The sequence below is a fragment of the Ciconia boyciana genome, chromosome 17 (genome assembly GCF_034638445.1).
Source record: "Ciconia boyciana chromosome 17, ASM3463844v1, whole genome shotgun sequence".
Classification (NCBI taxonomy): domain Eukaryota; kingdom Metazoa; phylum Chordata; class Aves; order Ciconiiformes; family Ciconiidae; genus Ciconia; species Ciconia boyciana.
Window position 1 is genome coordinate 12,016,166 of NC_132950.1, and position 22,339 is coordinate 12,038,504.

The 22,339-nt window shown below is 39.3% G+C and overlaps 1 protein-coding gene across 4 annotated transcripts in view; it reads right to left on the bottom strand.

Annotated features, from left to right (window-relative positions):
- Positions 1 to 1,207: 1,207 nt before the first annotated feature.
- NOS2 (nitric oxide synthase 2) overlaps positions 1,208 to 22,339 on the bottom strand; it is a 41,403-nt gene continuing 20,271 nt past the window's right edge. For all 4 annotated transcript variants that reach the window (XM_072881962.1, XM_072881965.1, XM_072881961.1 and 1 more), the window contains 28 exons: positions 22,232 to 22,324; positions 22,045 to 22,132; positions 20,360 to 20,535; positions 19,117 to 19,213; positions 18,405 to 18,527; positions 18,166 to 18,314; positions 15,956 to 16,118; positions 15,416 to 15,507; positions 14,871 to 15,012; positions 14,319 to 14,458; positions 13,573 to 13,747; positions 12,703 to 12,804; positions 11,861 to 12,055; positions 11,428 to 11,510; positions 10,202 to 10,346; positions 9,843 to 9,947; positions 9,627 to 9,676; positions 9,327 to 9,501; positions 8,713 to 8,845; positions 8,221 to 8,299; positions 7,134 to 7,312; positions 6,322 to 6,485; positions 5,306 to 5,516; positions 4,859 to 4,946; positions 4,294 to 4,415; positions 3,533 to 3,681; positions 2,580 to 2,774; positions 1,208 to 2,002 (listed from right to left, as the gene is read on the bottom strand). In XM_072881962.1, coding sequence (XP_072738063.1) covers positions 1,889 to 2,002; positions 2,580 to 2,774; positions 3,533 to 3,681; positions 4,294 to 4,415; positions 4,859 to 4,946; positions 5,306 to 5,516; positions 6,322 to 6,485; positions 7,134 to 7,312; positions 8,221 to 8,299; positions 8,713 to 8,845; positions 9,327 to 9,501; positions 9,627 to 9,676; positions 9,843 to 9,947; positions 10,202 to 10,346; positions 11,428 to 11,510; positions 11,861 to 12,055; positions 12,703 to 12,804; positions 13,573 to 13,747; positions 14,319 to 14,458; positions 14,871 to 15,012; positions 15,416 to 15,507; positions 15,956 to 16,118; positions 18,166 to 18,314; positions 18,405 to 18,527; positions 19,117 to 19,213; positions 20,360 to 20,466 — 3,477 coding nt within the window. In that variant the 5' untranslated portion in view covers positions 20,467 to 20,535; positions 22,045 to 22,132; positions 22,232 to 22,324 and the 3' untranslated portion in view covers positions 1,208 to 1,888. The remainder of the gene's footprint in view (positions 2,003 to 2,579; positions 2,775 to 3,532; positions 3,682 to 4,293; positions 4,416 to 4,858; positions 4,947 to 5,305; positions 5,517 to 6,321; positions 6,486 to 7,133; positions 7,313 to 8,220; positions 8,300 to 8,712; positions 8,846 to 9,326; positions 9,502 to 9,626; positions 9,677 to 9,842; positions 9,948 to 10,201; positions 10,347 to 11,427; positions 11,511 to 11,860; positions 12,056 to 12,702; positions 12,805 to 13,572; positions 13,748 to 14,318; positions 14,459 to 14,870; positions 15,013 to 15,415; positions 15,508 to 15,955; positions 16,119 to 18,165; positions 18,315 to 18,404; positions 18,528 to 19,116; positions 19,214 to 20,359; positions 20,536 to 22,044; positions 22,133 to 22,231; positions 22,325 to 22,339) is intronic.

Below are 22,339 nucleotides of genomic sequence, written 5' to 3' on the forward strand. Positions count from 1 at the left end.
TCCCTGGCTGGCAGTTTTCAATGGTGTCTCACATCTTCAGGACACGGCATTATCTAAGGGCACCCCAGTCTGCTCTCAACTCAGTATAAACAGCATGGCTTTTATTTTTTCCTGAGTTTCTGACCCTCCAAATGAAAGTGAACTCTGGTCCTTTAGTACACAAACAAGCATTTATAAAGGGTTATGGTAATGCTTTAAAGTTATTACTTTGAAAATACACCTGAGATACAAAGAAAGCATCCTGGCAAGGAAATTCACCTATTTAGTCATGTGCATGGAAAACGGGTTGTGCAGTGATGCGCCTCCCAAAAGGGCACGGGGCGTATTAGCACGGAACTGCAAGTTCCGGACTGAAGTATGGAACTTACTACTTCTGTTTCCTACTCTTGTTGGACTCATTTGAAGTCTAGGACACAGTGAGTCTGGGCTTATGGAGAACTTTCTTAATGGGAAGTGTGATTACCTTGTTCCATTTCCATCCCACCCCAAAAATCTAAAATCAGAAACATCAGTTAAACAAAGTATGAACTAACACCCGTGGTGTACATAGACTAGGTGCCCATCAGGACTGCAGACTTGCCAGGAACGTCCTCTGTGCTTTCCTCTCTGTAGCTGTTGTCTGATCCTTCCTGTTCTCTGCCATCACTGCCCACATTCTTTCACCTGTGCTGTATTTTTGATCTTACGTCTAAGGCTGTCCTGAATCACATGTGAACACACTGTACATACATGGCACTGTTGACTTCTGAGTCTCAACTCCTCCTTCATCAGGTTCCAGCTCCTGGAGACAAGGGATGACAGAAAAATCTCACCTTAAGCTTTTTTAATATGATCATATAGCTCTGGTAATTTTAGAGAAAGAACTAAAAGCTCTGACATAACTGCAAGGCATAGAAAGAACCAAAGTCAAAATATAACTAGGGCAAAATATATTGCTCTCATTGCTATTTTATATCCTTGCAGTTTGCAAGCCAATCTCACAGCCTATGGTGCAAATTTACACTTTCCTGGCAGTAACACAAATGCATAACTAATCCTAGGCAGGCTGCGTAACTCCTGGAGATGGGCTCTTTACTTACGAATGGAGTGTTGGGTGGAGCCCAAACCCACTTCACCGGAACCCGAGAACTTGCCTACCCCTGCTTCTTTAGGCTGAAGCCAATAGCAAAGAGGTACATTTAATCCACACCAACATGTTTGTCTCAATATAAAGGCATCTTTTATTACAAACAGATCAAGTAAATCAGAGCATGGAATTCAAATGTACAAAGTGCTTTTGAATTTTCTGAACCTTACTGCCGTAGGCTCTGTAACAGCAACAAGTCAGGTTCAAGTACCTGAATCACACAAAGCAGAATTCAAAACTACTGCCTCCTCACGCACATACGTTGGAAGTGTATGCAGCAGGTATTTCCACTTATGAACCATTATATTATTATCTCATTTGCAAATATTGCCTCAGATTCAACAAGGCCTGTGACTATACATTTCCAAGTGACACAATCATCCATTTACTTGCTTTAAAGTCAAGATAATATGCACAGTAAAACAATCTGATAAATAACTTCACAAACAGTACATTTCAAAAACATTTCAGTTCTAGCTTACATAGTAAAAAACTCTAAATTTTCCTTGTATTTACAAAAAAATAGCAGATTTATACTAGCATAGACAGTATTAAAAAAATAGTTTGCATCTTCACTATTAAGATAATCTATTAAAAGAAGTCTCAGAATAAATAGCAATAAAAGTTAAATTTAATATTTTTCTTAAGGCTGAGGTTTAAAAGTCAAATCCTACAATCATATACATGTGTATGATTTAACATGTATAAGAAAGAGGATTTGACCCCTTTGTTTTTTGAAAATAATGAATGTGCAAGTATTGTCTAAAACATAAGTTGATTCGTTCTTGGACTGGTAGGTTGCAAAGCTCTTACACCTCTTTTGACTTCATGTGGGAATACAGCCCCAAATATATCTTCATGGTATCGCTTTTGGCTCTGCAAAAAAAGAAAGGAAGCCCAAGAGATGAATAAAATACTGCTAGCTCCTCTTACGTGACTGTTAAGTAACTAAAAGGCCTTTCGCATTCGTATGATTGGTTCTGCGATAGTGGACTTTTGTTACTGCCAATAAAAGGAACCTATCTGAACCCCAGACACGTGCTCCAGGACAAGTTCTGGTAACAAAAGGGTCCTAAAAAGCCAGCAGACCCAGGGACTGTGTTTTCACTGATGGGCCCACTACTTTCTTAAACTCACTTTCCTCCACTGGTACAACCAAGTCTCAAACTCCTGATGTTCCAGACACACTGCAAAGCTAATGTCCAGGACCCAAAGGGAGACACAGGGGAAAGGGGTAGATGTAAGAGAAGAACATGATGTGTCACTCTTACACCCTAACCAAAAAGAAACTATGCGTTTTAAATCACGGTGGGTGGCCTAAGCTGATCACTTAAAGCTTTTTTCCTTGTGCTCATGGCAGCCCGCAAGATCTCGAGTGTGACTTTGAAGACTTCTGTAACCCATCCTGGAACGCTGTGGGATGGGAAAGAATGCCTTGCATATCACAGCATACCTTTAGCTGGAAGAAATAGTCCTCTGCCTGCTGTTCATTGAGGTCTAGTTTTTTTGCAAGCATCCCTTTCAAAGTCTGAGCAACATCCTTGGCCATGCGTACATCTCCGCAGACATACAAATGCCCTTCCTCCTTATGCAAGAGGTTGCACACTTTGGTCTCCAACTTGCTTTGAAGAATGTCTTGAACATAGACCTTAGAAACAGAAAAAGGATCATTAGACAAGGTTTCTTACATGCTACTTTGGCTATTGGCTTTTCTAAATTCAATGTGGGTCTATGGAGTAAGGTTTGATCTAATGCCCTATCTATTCCAGCTGTGTGTTGCACCACAGCAAAGGAGAAGAAAAATGTCTTCATGCTGTCTTTGCAAGCCCCAGATTTGGAGGCTAGACCTGTCTCCTGATTGAACTAGAGCAGACTAAGAGTCTTCTTTTTTAGAACCAGTTACAACTGCTAAAGTCTCCTAGCTTGCCAGGAGAGTAGCACAGCTAAAAAGAGGACAGGTTAAGCACTGCTGTTTTCTTCAATCAAGATTTCATTTAGGCAAAATTAATTTCCAGGGTCACTGTGTCATTGAAATGGTGACAAATGGCCAGAGCCAACACATTTCTAACTCATGGGCTAATCAAATCCTGCAAAATTCAAGGTTTCTGAAAGTGTTCCAGCTTCTAGTTTCAAAGGCTGTTTGCATTTAAAGTTTTGATTATATGTCTATTATGCCTCTCTACATGGCAGTGAGGGTTTTATATTTATACAGCTTGCTCGTACTGAAGTTCACAGTGAGATTCTCCTTTATTTTGAAGGAGCGGGGCCTTTTGTCGCTTGTTCACAATACACTGAAGCAAAATGCTACATTTTTGTAAAGAACATTGTTAAACAGAGCCCAAATCTTAACTTGAGGGACCATGCTGAAAGGAGGCAACCCTTAAAGAACAAAGGAACTGGCCTTACTTTAGCTTGCCCAGGTTGTCTGGAGTAAGCTGTATAGACTTCTTTCAGGACCCCCTTCCTCTTCATTTCCTCAGTTTCTTCTTTGTAGATGTCATCCATGCCTGGCTGCCGGCAGCCAAACAATAACGTCATGTCACCACCTTTGATCCCTGAAACCAACATTGGAAAGTTTTTCATCTTTCCTGGTACAGCCTGTTATCTCCTGTGACTGTTCCTGTGGAGGGCCCTGCTGTCACAGTAACTAGTTGTGTACAGCTACTGTACAGCTACTTTCGCATTAGCCTTTCTCACTGCACACCTGAGAAGCAGAGCGTGTGTGTCTGTGTGTGACAGCTTCTGATTTTAGGGTCTTGCAGTAGGACTGAACCTGCCCGAGTCCTTGGAGAACTATGTGGAATCGCCTGTTGGAGCAGGTTCCCCAAGTGGGCCGATACAGGCAGGCCAAGGCGTTTCCTCTCCACGTTGTGGCCCCTGTGTGAGCGCCTGGGGCAGTCACTGAACGTACAGTATTTACAAGGACACACAGGCTGCTCCCTCCAAGTGACCAAATACCTCAAGACCACCAGAATGGTCTCAAGTGGGATGGATGAGCTGTTTCAGTGCAGTGTTCAATCAGCCTTGGGATGCCAAATCTTTATGGGTTTTACTTGGCCAATGCTTCCGGGTGTCTCCACCTGTAGAGATTCTGTCTGGAGGACTAAGGAGGCCTCCCGCTGCTGGACGAGTTACGGCCTCCCCCTTGTGGCAATCCCCGTAAGTACCTTTCTTTTCCAAGTCGTACAGACGCTGCTGCCAGAAACTTCTGAAGGGAGCAATTCCTGTTCCTGGGCCGATCAGAATGCATGGCTTGGTTGGCTCCTCTGGGAGCTGGAAGCCATTAGCACTAGAATGCAAAAATATGTTAATTAGGTAATTAGTTTATGACTGACTTCTCAGTGCCAGTTTCCTGAATGATTTTGAACAGCACAGCCTAAGTTACCAATCTGAAAACAGTAATGGGGCTTAACTTGGTGACGGTTGCTTTTTGTTTCCTTAGCTTTACTTGCTCTATAGTGGATATGCTGACAGTGGGGATGGTGTCATATGAATAGAATTCTTTCAGAATTTTCTAATGATTTATGATTTTACTCAACATGAGACATGAAGGGTCTCATCTCTGGAAGACGGGGAGTTCCCTCTCTTCTCAAACTCAGATATTCCAACTTGCACTCACCAGTCACTTGAAAATCATATGCAAACAATGAGAAAAACCAGTGAAGAAGCTGAACTAAGAATTGCTGTTTGTTTTTTGTTTTCTTTTTTTTTTTTTCTCTGTCATGCACTCACCTGCGTATAAAGCACGGGACTGTTTCATTAAGAGCTATTGTATTCAGCCATGTGCTGCAAACTCCATGGTGCAAAGGGCCTTGTCCATCTAATCAGAGCAAAGGAAAATACCTCTGTCAGTATTCAAAAGCTCTCTGTTTTTTAAAAAAGCACAGTTTATACTTGAAATTATAATTTTTAAATAAGTGTATACCTAGTAATGATTTATAAAACAAGGATACACTGATGATGATGCAGGATTTTAGCAAATTCTGACACAGTATGAACATGGCCACTGCAGTATACTATTCTGCACATATCACAATACAAACTTTTTGTTACACATGCTTCATGCCATATGGCAGACAGTTTTTTTCTGAACCACAATGCAGCCTAAGTATCTTTATTAAATGATAAGAAAATTAAATGGTAAGAGATAAGAAAGAAATGAAAACAACAATTCATTACCTCTTGTCCTGTAGTTTACAACTGCAACTGTCAGATGAATCTCTCTGGGTGTCATGTCACAGGAGGAACTGACAGAATAGTACCTGGGTTTCAGAAATGGCAGCTGAGTCAGTAAGAAAGCTGTTGAGACCTCAGCAGAAGGAAACTCCTCCAGGACCTCCAGGATGTTCGGGCTGTTGTAAAACTTCCATTTATTGTATTCTTCCGTGCTCTGAAAGCCAAAGGCCACCATCACAATGTTACCAGGTCATGCTGAGTTCAGGAGAGCAGGGATATTTTAAGTGTCACTTATAAAGAAGATTCCTGCTTTACATTCAACTAAATATGCAGGCAAATCAACCGAGAATTCTCAAAACTTTGCCTAGACCAATACTGGGGTTTCCCAAGAAATTGTTTCATTTTTGAAAACAGAAGTACAGAATACCTGCTATAATTTTCTCAGATACCAGCTCTCTCAGTGAGGATGTAGAAACTGAAGTAGAATCTGTTTCTCAGCCCCCTGCTATGGGATATCCACAAAACTGTATGGGCCCAGGTCCCACTGAACCCAGCCTTGCTGAACCCAGCAGGAGAAGCAAGCACTTAGCACACCTATGAGTCTTTGCTTACTTAAAGCAACATCTCTCTTACTCTCACGGTACCAAATTCTCTGACAAAAATATCTACCGGCTCCCCTCCAACCCCTCCACCTGCAAACTGTAAGGTCTTTTAATGGTGTATCATCAGAAAACACCATGAGGCAGGTAAGAGAAACAGGCAGGCAAAATGACCCACGCAGAACCACACGGGAAATATCAGACCTGAAGAAATCTCTTGATTCCCACTCCCAAGTTGAGCCACAAGACCACTCTTTCTCTCACTGTGGTTGGTTTTACAAGCACACAGAACATGAAACAGAGGGATAAAAATCAAGCACCACCACTACAAAAATTTCTTAAGCTTTTGCTACACAGTAAAAGGGCATCAGATGGTCCAGTATACAGCACTTCTAACACAAATCTAGCCCTAACACTTACCTGACATAAAACTTCCAGTCTCTGTTTGTCTCCTTCCACTGTTACCAGCTGGGAGAGTTTTTTTAGCAGTTGTTGGGAGGGTGGAGTAGTGATATCAAGGAAGTATGTCAAAGCCTCGGAGAGTGTGCAGGCTGGAATCTTTTTGTCACTTGTCCAGTAGCCACCTGGAAATGAGGGAAATAAAAGAACACTTGGCAATTCCCATGGCATTTGACAGCTGTAGAGCTTTGCAAAACTCAGTGTCCTTCAAAATATGACTTCAGACTAGGTGCAGCAGGTCTAGACCACAGGGCCCTTCTGAAAAAAGGTTAATGTGAGGGTTCAAACTTTTTGTAAGGGGAGGATCTGATGCAGAGAATTGCATGATAACAAAACACTACTTTAAAATGAGAAGTCTTTCATTTGAGGAAATAATCTTTCTGTATGTCAGAATCCTACGATTTAGCAGATTGTACCTACTAAGATGGAAAAGATGGTCGTGACATGTAAATCTATTTTAGGACTCTGATATGTAGCAACAATAAGCAAACTCTGTTGATTAATTTAATTGCAGTCTATGGCCAATTTAGCAACTGAATTACAAACAGTGTCAACCTAGGATAACTCTGCGAACACTGGTGAAGCTACCACGGACTGCCAGAGTATGCAAAATCAGAATCAAGAATTATAAGAATAGCTAAAAGCATCAACAAAATCCTATTGAAACTTAAGAAAAAGATAGTGGAATCAAATTCAGTCTATAAAAATTCTCAGGAATTTCAGAGAAATCTGTCAAACGCCTCTGTTATTTTGTCTAAAGAGAACCAACTTACCAGCAGTGCAGGTTTCAAGTCTGACAGTCTGATCAGCTGGAGGGGCATCCTTGACACGTGCAATGAGGCCATGGACTAATTCTGTCTGGTTGCCTGGGAAAATCCCAATATGTTCTCCAGGCAGGTAGCGCACTTCCTGATTAGTCTCACAGGAAAGCTTAACTAGAATGGTAACACGACTAGATATAGAAAAAAAGAGATCAGATAGATCTTGGTTAACGTCGACAGGATTTCCTTTGAATTGCGCAGAAAAGGAATAAATCTGAAGTGACAGTTGGCAAGGTCTTACTTGCGTTCATTACCAAATTATCAGACCAGCTTAGTACTTCACGGAGACTTAAACAAATAATAGCCAGATATGTGAAGTACTTGTATCAAAACAAATAAGATGCTGAAGTGCTGCCTGATCTGTCCAGTATCGAATAAATGTGCCTGCAATCAGCCAGTGAAAGGAAGTGCAGCTCTACTGAAGACTGAACAGCTCACATCTTAAACCAGCTCAGAGGACTTCCCATAAGATGACTGCATTTAGAAGAGGGATGAGAGAGACCTACCGGAGGATGCTGGAGAGCTATTAATGGATGCTATTTCTAAGACAGATGTTAGCACTGATTATCCTTTTGTATTTCTTTGTGTATTGCCTTGTCTCAGCTTGCTTTGCAGTACAACTGAATGCAGCAGCTTCTTGCACTATACTTTTTCCTTTTTTTTCTTTTTTTTTTTTTCTGTTACGGGGCAATTTTTCCCCTAAATGAAGTAAACATTTGCCTGGCATGTAGCATACCAAGAAAGGGAGAGGGACCATACACCTGACCTTCCACATTTAGTAGGTATCAAAGGGCCATATCACAAAGTTACTTAGTTCCCTACACTCCCAGAGACTCTAGTGGGAAGTTGCTCCTATCTAAATCAGAGCTAAGACTGTATGTGTTCTTGTGATAATGATTTACTTTGACTAACGATGGTACAAAGTTCATATATATTTCTTAATAACTGTGGGGAGAAGATGTTTATAACTAGGTATTTCAGATGTTTAAGGTTTTAGTAAAATGTAGTATTGCAATATTCAAAGAATGAGGTATCATACCTGGATTTTAAACTTTGAAGATTCTGTCTGAATTTCAGCTTCATGGGAATTATATCCTTGGCATGAATGTTTGCAAGTGCTGTTGAGAAAAGAGGACATGAGTCATGGCAATTTTGTGATTAGGTTTGTTTAAAATGTCTTCAAATAATATGCAGAAAAGAACTGAACCATGCTCGCCCTAGAATGCGATATACTTTTAGTCAGTTGTGTGTCCTATATGCATGCCTTCCCTGACTAAAAGTAGTTCATCTCAGCTTCTGTTGTTCTGGGGCTGTCAAAACGTGTGCTAGTTCTTGTGTTCTGATGTTACTGCACTGGAAAAGATAATGATTTATGCAATGTAAAACAATGTCTTTTTTTTTCTCTGACCACTGTACTTTATTATATGAATTCTGTCATCTAGCAGGACCAATATCAATTCTCGAAAACCTTTATAGTTCAGACCTATCTGAAGCAAAATGGACAGAGGAAGTGGAAGGTGGGAGGTAATACCTTTAGCCAAGTCCATGGTTTGAGAGTCATGCACTATCCTGTAATTCTTAGGATCCCAGCTTTCATCAGAGGTATATATATCAGGCAACTGAATACTGTTTTTCCCACGGATGTTAAAAATGTCACAGGCAGTCTAGAAAAAAGAAAAAAATAAGGCTATTCATGGTAAAAAAAATATTCTTAGCAGTCATAATCGTAATGTGGACGTATCAATTTCACAGATTGCTATAGTTTATTGATTCTGTTGAGTTCAGTGATGTTACAGAGGTTCAGTGAGTTCAGCAAGTTTCCACTTTTATACGAGTATAGAAAAAAAACTGATCTACTTCAAAAAATTCTGATGTCTGATGCTACCACCTTGTTCATACTGAGCATCCCACTATCCAAAAGGTTTCGTGGAACTTTATGTGAATATTAACAAAATAATAGAAAAGGGGCCCAGTTCCCTCTTCAACTTAGGCAAGCAGTAGAAAAGAGGGGAGTTCAAAATTCAGATGTAAATCCAGACACTTATTTTCCTTCATTTCCCCCATTTTTATGGGATGCTAGTGAATACTGAAATAAAACACATGAATGAACGAATTAAAATATGAGCTAACTATTTATATAGTCACCTTGAATGCACTGACTGCCCATGTGCGAAAGGCTTCTTCTTGCCCATTGAGTTCGTCTCCTTCACCTATTGGAGTGAGCCGCAAAGCCCCTAGTTGGGCCAGTTTTTGGTCAATGGCATGAGCAAAGGCACAGAACTCTGGATACATGCTGGACCCCAAACCAAACACAGCATATCTACAGAAGGAGATAAAAGGCAGATCACTATGTTATGAATGAAATGAAATTACAAGGAAATGCGACTATAAATGAAATGCAAAAGGACTCAATCACATGCAAACCAAATAACAAAGTATTTTTACCTAATGTTTTTTCTCAGCAATTTCAGGGTGAGCAAGGAGTTCTTCAAGGTCTGTATAAAAATTCATAAAATACTTAAGGTTAGAAAAATACTCTGATTTAAAACAGAAGTGAGACCCTGATCCATCTTACTCAAGTATACGGGACAAATGAAGGGGTTGTCTTTCATCTCAGTCTTTTGAGTTGAGCCTCATATATACTTCTGAGGCAAATATTACCTTTCCGTTATTTGGAGAATCTCCATTTCCAAAAGTGCTAGTAACCACTAAAAGAAGGGTTTCTTTTTCCAGGTCACGGATGTTGTATTCATCCATGCACAGGATCTGGAAGATATAAAACTCATTAGAAATCGCTAGCAGACATAAGAACTAGCATTAGATATCTCTGTGATTGTCAGATGACTGTTGACCAAATTTACAAGGCATTATACTAAATGAATACAAAATCAAAGTTCTAGTCCAATTTACATTTACCAGACATTCAAAACATAGGTTTAGAGAATGAAAAAGCTTGCAGAAGCTGATAAAACTAGTCAAACTTCTTTCTCCATGTACACGGATGATTTACACTTTCTTACCTTAGTGTTGAAGGCACAATTGAACAAGCTGCAGAGATTGTTGGCTAGTGTTTCAGATTTCCCAGTCTCTGTTGCATAGATTACAGTGACCTTGGACCTGGTTGCCATTGTTTGTCGCATGAGTGAAGATGCAAAGAGTACAGCCCTGGGAAAAATAATAATCACATATAATTTTTAATAGAGCTACACAGTAATTCAGATTGATTCACAAACAAGCTAGGAAAGACTGGTCTTGAGCATGGCTTTTCCTTGTCTGACGCTGTGCTTCCCCCACCCCCGACCTTTATCTCCTGTAACCCTGCTCAGGTGATAACCACCAGTGATGGTCCTAATGGATGCATCTGGTCATGATGGCTGCATCGGCTCAAAGTGGATTCAGGAGACAGATATCAACACGATAGCCAAGGGCTATTGTGCAGTTCGCTCACCTAAGAAACTAAAATCTGTGCTCAGTATGCAAATATGACTGTGAGTCAATCCTCTTACCCCCACAAATAGGGAGCAGCCCAAGAGCCCTTGGAGCTCTCCTGCACGGCAGCGGGCTGCACGCCAGGATCTCCCCTTGAGCAGGGACGCCTCTCAAGGTTACTCCTCGAGGCTGAGAGTTTCCTTGCCGCAACAGATCCTCGGTAAGTGACTAATAGCATGCTAAACTCTGAAACCTTACCTAAGGGATATAAAGGATTGATTGCGCACATAGAATCCTTTAGACATAAACCATTGACCAAGTCTGGGACTAGGACTGGATCTAGCCGCACCTAGACTCCTCTCGGAGAAGGAGTTTAGAAAGCAAGGGAGTCCTTTTCTGAACCTCATGACTCAACGGGAGGGTCTCCCTGACAGTTTTGTCTGACCCTGTCCTCTATGCAGTAAATAATCAAGGGTACCTTGCCATCAAATCTTGTTAAATAACTGTCACATTGAACTTTGTTAACTCCCTATTCTATATCAATAAAGTATATTTTTGCTTCTCTCTTACAAGTGAAGTCCACTCTCACTCCATCCGCGACACCTTGGAAGATTGTTCAGAAGCAATACACTATAGATAACCCTGAATAAGAATCTTAGATATGAGTATTACCTAACTGTGGACAGGTAAGTCTATGACTCAAACAATTCAGGTGGTCCCTACTGTAATAATTATTAAAAAAAACCCGTGGAACAGAAACATCACAAGGATAGAATAGTTGGACAAAAGCATGAAGACTCTTATTTGAACAACTTACTTTGCCAAGATGCTAAACTTTATTTTGTTTTTCTTTGGCCTCCGGGTCTCATCATGCCAGACATGTGTCTTCCATGCATCCACCTTTAAAAAAAAAAAAAAGTTAAGCTTCAGGTAAGAAATGTAAAATAATAAATACACAATTTGTATATCTTTGAAAGGGCCAGATTGAATAGAATCTGTATATACCATCCACTGTGTACAAATACGGGATCAGTCTCTGTAGCATTAAATTGCATTTTACTGACAGCCTGAGAACTCAACACAACTAACATAACCTTCCACAGTATAATAGATATTGCCTGCTAGTTATGAGTCTCTCTAGTGAACTTTCATTAACCGGGGCTTTTCATTCAGACTTCTTCAGGTCCCATATTATCATCTGCGCTGCTGAAGTTGTCTACTAGAACCGTATGTTTTTGGATAATGTGTACCTGGTAGTAATAGAAGGGAGTGAGGACATAGTTCAACATCTCCTGGTGGAACACGGGGGTTATGCTCCCTGACATAGGAGGTACAATCCACACCCAGTCAGCCGGGCAGCCTCCTCGCACACGGTACTCATTCTGCATGTATTTCATGAAGGACTCAGCAGCTGAGTGGTGATCCATGATAGTCACATTTTGTTTCTAGAATAATTGCAAAAAGACAGACATACATTAAAAAGCCCATTCTGCTCTCCTTCCTCATATAGTTAAAGTAATATTTATGCTTTGATTACTATTTCAAGGACTTTATACAGTGCTGGGATACTATCAGCAATTATTATATACATACAGATTGAGGTGGACCTTTGATTAAGGACTCCTACTTACCTTTTTTTTTTCTTTTTTTCTTTTTTTTAACATCAGCATTCTATCTCCAGCACTAGTAGTGCATGCTGAAAAGCCCCTGATTAATTTTTACCCATCTTTCATATTGATATGATATGTTAAATGAACTGTAATTGTAAATAAAAGATACTAATCCAAGGGCTTTACATAGGTTTTGTCACTTAGACATATGTGTTAAAAAGATGAACAATCTTGCCCTTAACTTCCTTTTCTTTTTCCCTCCCTTCTGCCTTCACCTGAGATTTTTTTCTGGCAACAACAGGAAATATGTATTGCTCTACTTTCCGAGGTGTAAATCAAGAATAACTCTATTGGAATTACATTGATAACCTCCATTGAGCTTGGTCCACTAGCACTATATTTGTATAAAGCTGTTATAAGTGAAAGGAAAAAGGGACACACAATATTCAATGTCTCTCCAGATACCACTCCTGTTGACTTACTTGGAAGCTATAAAGCACAGCCACATTTATCTCTACAACAGCTCGGTCTTTCCATAATGATGAAAGTTTGTTTGTTTCCAGTCCCATTCTTCTTCCTACCTCCTACATGTGAAAAGGAGAGAGAAAAGGGAAAAGCAAATTTACTATGTGAGACTTCAACCTCATGATTTCTCCACCTCATCGCATTAATATGCAGGAAGAAGTATTGCAGAAGGGGGAAGAGTCAATCTTATGCTGGGGAAAGTGATGGCAGCAGAAACACTTGAGATTAGAGGTAAACTTGAATTACGGAGTTCTGGTTCTTGAGGCTATTCCAGTTTGGTGAAGCAGGGAGTGTTGTCTCCTGGACTAAATGGTTTAAAAAGTGGCAGTATCTGGTTATAAGCCATCATTATTAATTTGTACTGTTGAGGTACAAGATACAAGACCTGCAGCTAACAACCAGGACTCCACTGCCTTGGCAACAGCAGACTGGAGCTGACATAAATATACCTCTGAGAAATGTACAGTCAGAGACCAAAAGTCCTGAATCAGCAGGACTCAAGGTAAAACTGGGGAAGAATTCCCTTTGGACAGCATTTTCTATATTTTTTTTACAGTTGCAGTTTCACCATTCCAGCCAGGTATTTGGAACAGATATTGTCAGAACACTGTAAAAACAGTCATACAATCTGGCAGTCAAAATCTTGGCAGAAATTCAAGATGTTCCACAATATTCAGGATATTGTGTGAGATTAGCACGGAAGTGTTAGTGTGATATAAATATAACACCCATCCCAGCAAAGACCAATAGTGTCTCTTTTTCAAAAACACTCCACCCACCAAGTTCATTCCCTCACAGATCAACACATTTCTACTTCAGAAGATTACCTTCAGGATGTTGTATCGCTGCACATCACAGAAGTCTCGCACTCCTATCTCTGTCCCCATGTACCAGCCATTGAAAGGACACCCAGTAAATTCCAGGCCTCCCACCTCAAGAAGCATGTTGGCAACAGCAGGCAGCGCATACCACTTCAGATCTAACTCCTTAAACCATTCATACCTGTTAAACAAGCATTTTGATTTATTACTTTATGTGTCTTTTCCTCCTTTAGGCGATAACCAGAAAAGTCCAGGAAGAGAAAGAGTATCTTTAGAAGGAATGACCCATGAAACGAAGTCTGCAAAAGCTCATAACCGTTTTCATTTACAATGTGGTAACTGGGAATTGCCAGCTAAACAAATTGCAGAACAGTATTACAGAGTTCTGCAATCTGCAGGCCACTCCCAAAGCAAATATGAAGAAACAAACAGAGAAAGGCAATAAACATTTTGTTATGACTGCAACCATCTTTTCCATGTGTATTACACTGGCATAAGAAAGGATGATTTTTAAAATTCTGAATATGATTGAAATGTAGATTGGGAAAAAAAGATTTCCAACAAAACTGCTATTGGCCTCCTTAATTTAAATCTCATTTCATGGTTCTAACAGGCATTTTATCTTTCAGGACAATTTACCATAATTTCATCCTAACAAAGAACTCATAAAATGACTGCTGCAGGCGCAGGCTAATAACCTGCCAAGGTGAGGCAGAGGCAAAAACGCAATTATCTGAATCTTGTGTGCTTACTTTGGATGCTCTATTGGCACTTCAAGGACAATTTCTGGCGGGTATTCAAATATTTCTGGGTCTTGGCCGTTTGCTTGGAGAACAAGTGGAACTACATCAAAGCGGCCATATTTCGGCTTCCACCCAAGCTCAATGCACAACTGTAAATAAAGAAAGTACATTTTGGGTTTCTTTAGGTTTCCCCCCTTGGATTTGAAGCAAAAGAATGTTAACGCTCTAAAACCTGCTGAGGTAGCTTCTAAGTGATAAAGGCTATCTTTCCCATTCCAACAATGTTGAGACATGTTGTTCAAGTACTGATTGTGTCCCTGACTTAAGGGAAGCATTAGCTCACCCTGTTCTCATCACCCCGAGATGGACGGGAGTATTTTTATACCAGGATTGTAAGAAATTATTGCTCCAGCCTGCACCTAGAACCTGTGGAGCAGAACATCCCATTCACTCCTTACCGCCACACTTCCCTCCCACTCTGTATAAACATGCAAGAAAAAAAAAAGACAGATAGGTTAGGTGAGATGGAAAGCAGTTATGATTCTGTATTTGGAACTGTACCTGTGTGAACTCCACACTGGCAGGGTCTCCTACGATAGACCCATCTGGCATTTGATATCCAGCATAACGGATGAGCTGGCTGTTCCAAACACGGAAATCATGTTTCCCATCAGTCCTCTGGGGGAAGACAGTGATGGCTGATCTGCCCAGAGAGACAATCAAATCCTGTTACACCACAGCAGCACATCAAACACATTCTAATTATTAAGACATAAATTGTTACCAACAGCAATTATTTTATATTTCTAAAATAAACATCGGTAGAAATATAATCATTCATCCTCTCTACCCACCTCCCTGAATCTTCAAATCATCTCTTTTCCCCAGGAATTACAAAAGAGGAATTACAATGTCAGCCATGAAGGTTACAAAATTTCAAAACGATTGATGGTACACACAAGAGGACCATATAAGTACCAGAAGAATTAAGAGCAGAGACAAGTTGTCAAAATATTTAGACAGACCATTTCAGGTCTTATGTAGAGTTTTGAATCCAGATCTGGATGTAATATTTGTTGTTTAAAATTAAAATTAAAGAGACCTACCTTATATTTCCATTGTTTGTGGCATACTGAATATGACAACAGATATGCTCAAACATTTCCTTCGCTGTTTTACAATCACGTGCATCAAATACCTATATGTTTCCAAAAGAAACGTAAAGAAAAAACCTGATTTTTGAAACAGTACTGTAAGGTCATTATTTTTCTTATGCAGTTAAGGAAAGGAAAGATTAAGGAAAAAAGTGAAATGAAAAATCAGTATTTCTCAATTTAATTGTAGCTCCACAAGGAAAGGTTCATTTTAATTGTTTTTATATACATCATTTTCACACGTAACACTCCTCCAAGGACCAAGACATGCACCTGGTTCCACGACATAGTTGGTTCCTATGCTAGCACTCCTACACATGTTTTCATTCAACCATGAAGCAGAGAACTACAAAAAAAATGTTGATCGTATGATAGTACAGCAGGGAGTAGTCCTCAGTTGAAGCAACTGGCATATTTTACCAAAGTATAGGACATTCTTCTGATTTACAGCAGATGACTGTTTGGCCCATAATGTCTAGACTCATAGGTTACCTGGAGATTGGACCACTGGATTCTCCCAATACACCTAGGCGCATTCCTCCAGGCCTGTTTGGCAGCAAAGATCAGTTCATCCTTTGTCAGATGGTAGGTTCCTGTTGTTTCTATCTCCTTGGTCACTGTTTCCAGTCGGTCCAGGTGTTCTTCTATTTTTGGCCTTTTTAACAGGAAACAGCCATGGAAAGAAGCAGTCAATTTCATTACTTAGAACTGATTTAAACTGCAGATGTTCTTCTTATGTTCTGGGTCAAGAAGAGCACAGGCATTGCTGAAGTCATAAAGCTTTTGAGCATCCTTTTGCACGAGAAGACTTCTACTTACATCACTGACTTTATCTGCCAGGATGCAGGTAGATTTCCAGGGAGCGGATTAGCACCTATGTAGGCTGAGATATGGCAAGTTTGGATAAACACTGAGAAACCTGTCCCTGTTATAAATCTACACTCTCTGGATGTGACACAGGTCAACATAAAATACTCTATCCTTTATGAAAACATCCATCACCTCATGAAGTCAGCAATTTCACTGTGCTTCGGCTGTGAGAAGTCACCATCATCTGCTCCCCACCTCCCCTCTACTGCACCACACTTTTGTCCCCAAAGCATAGCTGTTATCTGTTGCAGCAGTCTAGGGTCTGAGATTTTTATCAAAAAGCAGGGAGTATTCTAGGTAAAGGTTAAGTACATAGGACTCTGACTGAGGACTGCTGAGGAGAATTTTTCCTGGCTTCAGAATTTAGGAACTGTCCTTACTGAGTGCAAAGGACAGAGCTTACTAGCCTAACGAAGAAACTAACACACTAGAAATTTAAGTAGCTGTCCTTTCACCACCCAACACATACATGGATTGATCACAAGCTTTTCTGTGTAAGTTTTCAGTTTAAACTTGGATTTTCTAGATTAGTTTGGAAAAAATTGTCAAATCATAAGCAAATGAAAAGTAGAGAACAAGCCGGCTTCAGCCCAAAAGTAGGATTATAGTGACTGTCCTCTCAAAGTTCTATTATTTTCACAGGGACACAGCTCTTCTGAGCAAAGTAAGTAGGATTTTCATTCCTAAAAGGAAGTGCTGAGCAACTCCTTTGTGAGGAGAATTCTAAAATTCTTTAGTTTGATAACAGAGAATGAAGTCAAAACATTAGGAAATATTTATCACAGCACAGACAAAAATTGTTTTGTTGGCTTACAGACAGAATGAAAATAGCCTGCACTGTCTGAGAGTTTTCACATTTTCAACAAGATGAAAGATCAAGGGCAAGCATGTAAGATAGTGTAAATCAATGTGATCAAATAGCCATGAGCAGAACCAGAGATGTGCAAATGTAATACACTGGCAAGTGAGTACAGCCTGTAAGACAGGGACTTTCAGAAAGATTCAGATGGAAGAAAGCTTTGTAGAAGAGTTCAAAGTGTCTAAAGAAGTGCCCATTATGTGGCTGAGTCCCTTTGAAAGACTGATAATGTTTTATAATGGGATGAGAAACACTGAATTGTCACTTGAAAGCTTGTAATGTGAAAAATCTGTCACTGCAAACTCTTGGACCTCAACCAGATGTTCCAGCTTTTCCTGCAACAAGACGTCTCTGCACCACGTCCATTTTTGCGAAAACACAAACCTCTTTTCTGAAGCTAGAGCATCCCTCTCAGCATGCTCAGTAAGCTTATGTTGATGATAGCACAGAGCAAGGCTGAGAAGCAAAAGACTGGCCTTCCAATCTTTGGCTAAAGCCTTGGGCGTCAAAACAGAGAACAAAAGAATACAGAGAAAAGATACTTGGAACAGCACAAACAAAAAGCATTATCCACATTATTCATGTCTAAGACTGATCTGAGTAGGAGCTAAACCCATTAACATCCAATGTTAGGAAAACAGAAGGTAACATTCTGCAAGAGAGTCCTAACCAAGCTGCTTATTATAAACGCACTATAATGTAACACACTCGGAAGGGATGGGGCTGAGAAATGCACTGTACAGAGTTCGTTTCTGTATTCTCAAGACCTGGGATTGGCGGATATAGCATATGAAGTGCAGTAATAGTTTTATCTACCTTTTCTAATAGTCCTTATCTATTTTTTGAACGCATGCTATGTAATGGGATAGTTACCGATAGCTGTGAAGAAACCAAACACTCCTACAGTCTCACAGACAGGTAGGTAGGTAGGTAGAGAGCTTTTATACCAAAAATGAAGGTAAAGTTGGCTTACTCTTTAAATGAATTGTAGTACTGCTTGATAAAGTCTATTGCCTGAGGTAAAAGCTCTGCCGATGGAACTGGCCCATCTCTAGTACCTTTCACCAGGCCCTTTGGGGTCATGAGTGCCCCTTGGCAGGCTTTGGTCCGGCAGTTGATAACCTGAAAAACAATAAAATGTCAAAAAACAATGTTGCACTCTGTATCTTTTCAAAGTTATGAAAAATCACTGTACAGGTTTCCATATCTTACCTCCTTTGCTGTCAGGTGTAGTGTGTCGAGAAAGCTGGATCCATTTTCCAAGTTTCTTACTTTTATATGTCTTGGACATCTTGATATTTGGTTTGAAGCTTTGACACCATTTTGGGGGGGGTTCTGGACAGAGAAAAGATAAAGATACATACTGTCTTCAAACCTATTAAATATCTTAAAGCTTCATTTTTAATTTTATTTGACCATTAAAATGCTACAAACTAAATTCAAGAAACTAGGTACAAATGTGATCTCCGACATGTGTGTTTATTCATTTGAGTACAAAACTAGACCTAATCCACAGTTTGATATGAAAAGGGCAAAACAAAATGTATTTTTGTAATAACCAAACAATATCTGCCACTGCAAACACCTTTTTAATTTCAATAAGGTCTCTTAATATAATAATCACGTTCTCACGAAAACAGTGAACCAGACAATTTTAGAGAATGGACATGTTTGTTACTAAAGGCTGGGTTTTCAAAGGTGAATAAAGGAATCAGGCACTCCAATCCCACTGGGTCACCTCTTTTCCTTAAGTCTTTACCAAAGCTCGTTTTTGTTTAGAAAAGAGCTTTCATCCAAAGATCTCACAGCAGTCCTAACCTCATGTAACCACAGCTAGTCCTCACATGAGAACTTTGAGAAGTTTTGAGCAGTAAGCACAACCCGTGTGAACTGTTAGTATCAAACAATGATGCTCGAAACAGACCTCTCTCCCATCACTGGCCTTTGCTGAAGTTATGATAGGCGGCATCTCTATCTGCTTCTTGCTCAGATCATATAATTTGGCATCATCATCTTCTAAGCTTTAAAAGAGAGAAAGACAATTCAGTATAACGCAATGTGCTTAGTTTTTGTTAGTTTTACCTGCACCATCAGCAGGGAGACGCTCAGAGCTGTCTCTGAAAGAGGTACTGAGTCAATAAGCCAACCATTCGCAGAAGCGTGAGGGGTGGAGTGGACTAGAAGTCAATAGTAAAGCTACAATCACCCTTTCCAGATCACTATGTGGGAAGGAAAACAACAGATACAGCCTGGAATGGTAAAGGTTGTGTATCATTGCTGTAAGCTAAACAAAGGACATCTGTACAATTATGTTCTGGCCAGAAAATACTCAGAGGAATTAAACAAAGAGGTTGAACTCTTCCGGGAAATGTGTGAAAATTTCAGCTAGGTCCAGTCTCAATCCATTAAGTAAATAACATACTTTTATATTAATTTCCTTTTTTTTCCACATAAAGTCTTACTTTCTGAACTCCTACTTTTTAATTTGGATATCAGGTTTCAGAAGACGTTCAAAAACACCCAAGAGGCATCCAGAGCACGAACTCCAAACAAAACCCTTAGTTTTGAGAGGGCAATGATGTGTTTTAGCTAGCAGAGCATTTGTGATCCCCCACTTCCACTAGTCAGCTTCACTTATCTTCATATTTGAATATAAACTACTTTGAGCAAAGACAGGAAAGGGTAGGGAATGGGCAGAGAAATAAATGGTATGCAATAGAAAACTGAGATAAGTTTAATAAGCCTGAAAACTGAGAAATTTAATATGCATGTGCAATTTATTTTATACAGTGTCTTGTACAAATGGTATCACAGAAATACTTTACCAACTTAATTACAGCACTAATAATCACTTTGCTAATTTTTATAGCATACTCATGCCTCCTAAGTCCTAGCATACATGAAACCACCGTAACACACCAAATAAATTTAGAACTATGAAAGAGAAAGCAAGATGATTTTTTTCCTCAATGACTGTATAACTTAGACACAAAAGCTTAAATGTACCTTACCAAGTTGACACCACCCAGTGACCCCCAGGGACAACTGTTCTTTGGTTAATATTATTGCTTTGGAAACACATTACAGGTTTCTCCAGAATCCATGTCACTTAGTATCTTGTCAAATGAAAGAGAAACTATGAGACCATTAACAGACAAAGATCTTACCCATGGATCTTCCTATTTTTCTCCACATTATTATTGATATCCTTCTCTTCAGAGGACTGGTTCTTAGCAGTACGAGGTTTGAATACAAACTGCCATGGGCACAACATTTTGTATGCTTTATTTATGATTTTAGTTCACAGTGCTGAAATCTTGTTTTGTGTGATGTGGGAACACTTCTGAGGAGGGGAAAAAAAACAACAAGGTCAGTTTTTAACTAAGAAGGTAACTCCCTTTAAAATTACACAGAAACTCACCAGACTAACTGATCTAATTAACTTATTGTTTTTCAAAATGAAAACTGCTTGACTCTCAGAGTAGTGATGCTGAAACTAACAGTTCTCTTTGTCCATGTAATGCTGCAGCCATGCCTTACTCTACAATACTGGCAAGACAATTTCAAATGTCCCCCAGTTGCATGAAACAGCAAATATCAGTGTCTAAGAAAACCACATGCATGCTTTACTTCTATGAAAAACACGTCTTGACACTTGGTTTTTTTCAGTTCTGTGTTTTTCAAAAGTTTGTTAAGTGTTATTAAATGCTCTGTTAATTCACATCACTATGTGTTAGCTAGGAAAAGGGATGTAAAATGTTGCTGTGTTATTCACATAGTAATGAAAAAAAAAATTGGTATGTAAATGAACCAAAACATTTTGCAATGTATTCATCTGCCAGAGACAAATGGAATTCTGAGATTCTGAATTCTGTATTTGGTAAGATATATATACATAGCACATATTTGAATGTAACATATAGCATTTATGTAAGAATGTACGAAGTTTAGTACTATTTGTTTTAACATAGGTTTTCTGCTTATTTCTGATCCTAAAATGGATTTTTGCGCTAGGGAAGGTGTGACAGAAGAACAAGAGCAAACTAGTAAATTGCTAGGTAAAGCAGAATTAGCCTCAGCATTTGAATCTAGTTTGTAACAGAAATCAAAACCTGATGTTTCCAAAAAATTAAAGATAAAGAAAGAAAATATACATTGCCACATATTCCTAATATAAATTATGTATTATTTTGTTATTTATATTGCTTTTTCAGTAAAAGTAAAATTTATATTGCTGGGCTCCCAAGATGCTGTCTGCTGTAAAATCACACAAGAAAAGAAATCCATTCGACTATCTGTGCAGAAACTGTAAGGTGTTAGGACTTGTCTGCTACTCCAAGTAAAACAAATAGTGTGTAACAAGCATTTCTCTACAGTTACAAAATAGGAACAAATCTAAATTACTATTCTGCAACAAAAAATGCTGCAGTGTGCCCATACATTTTTGTAAACCACATGGGAAAAAGAGAGAAGGAAAGGATAGGGAGAGACAAAGAAAGAAAGAAAAGAAAGGAAGAAAGAAAGAAAAAGAGAAAGAGAATGAAAAAGAGAGAGAGAAAGGAAAAGAGAAAAAGAGGAAAAAAAGGAAAAAATAAAAACAAACCAGAAAAACCAGAAAAACAATACACAAAAAGAAAAAAGAAAAAGAAGAAAAAATAAAAAAAATAAGAAAACATAAAAAGAAGAATAAAAAGAAAAAAGAAGGAAAAAAATTAAAAAGAAAAAAGAGAGAAGAGAGAAGGCTCCCATTTTCCATTGACTGGCATTCAGAGTAAGAACTTGCTTGCTTTTTGTTCTCTGCAACAGGGTTCTTTAAATAACATTTACAATATTACCTGTTACATGCACAAACCTTTAAATCAGCAGAAAGGGGAATGAAGTTTTCAGAGCAGCCAGACAGCTTGGAAATAGTGCAGGAGACTGATTCCAATACTTTACTCCTAATACGGAAAAAAATACAGTTTGCCCTACAATTACTTCACTTGCGAGCTGCAGTAAATGAATGGCAAACTGAACACTTAGACACAGTGCTGTCTTACCGTGCTCTTGGGAGAGATTTTTCCAAACCTGCTAGGAGATGGTCGTCTTTGACAAAGTTTCTTTCCTTTAATCTCTTCTGCTCTGTATCCCTCCTGTTAGGCAAAAGC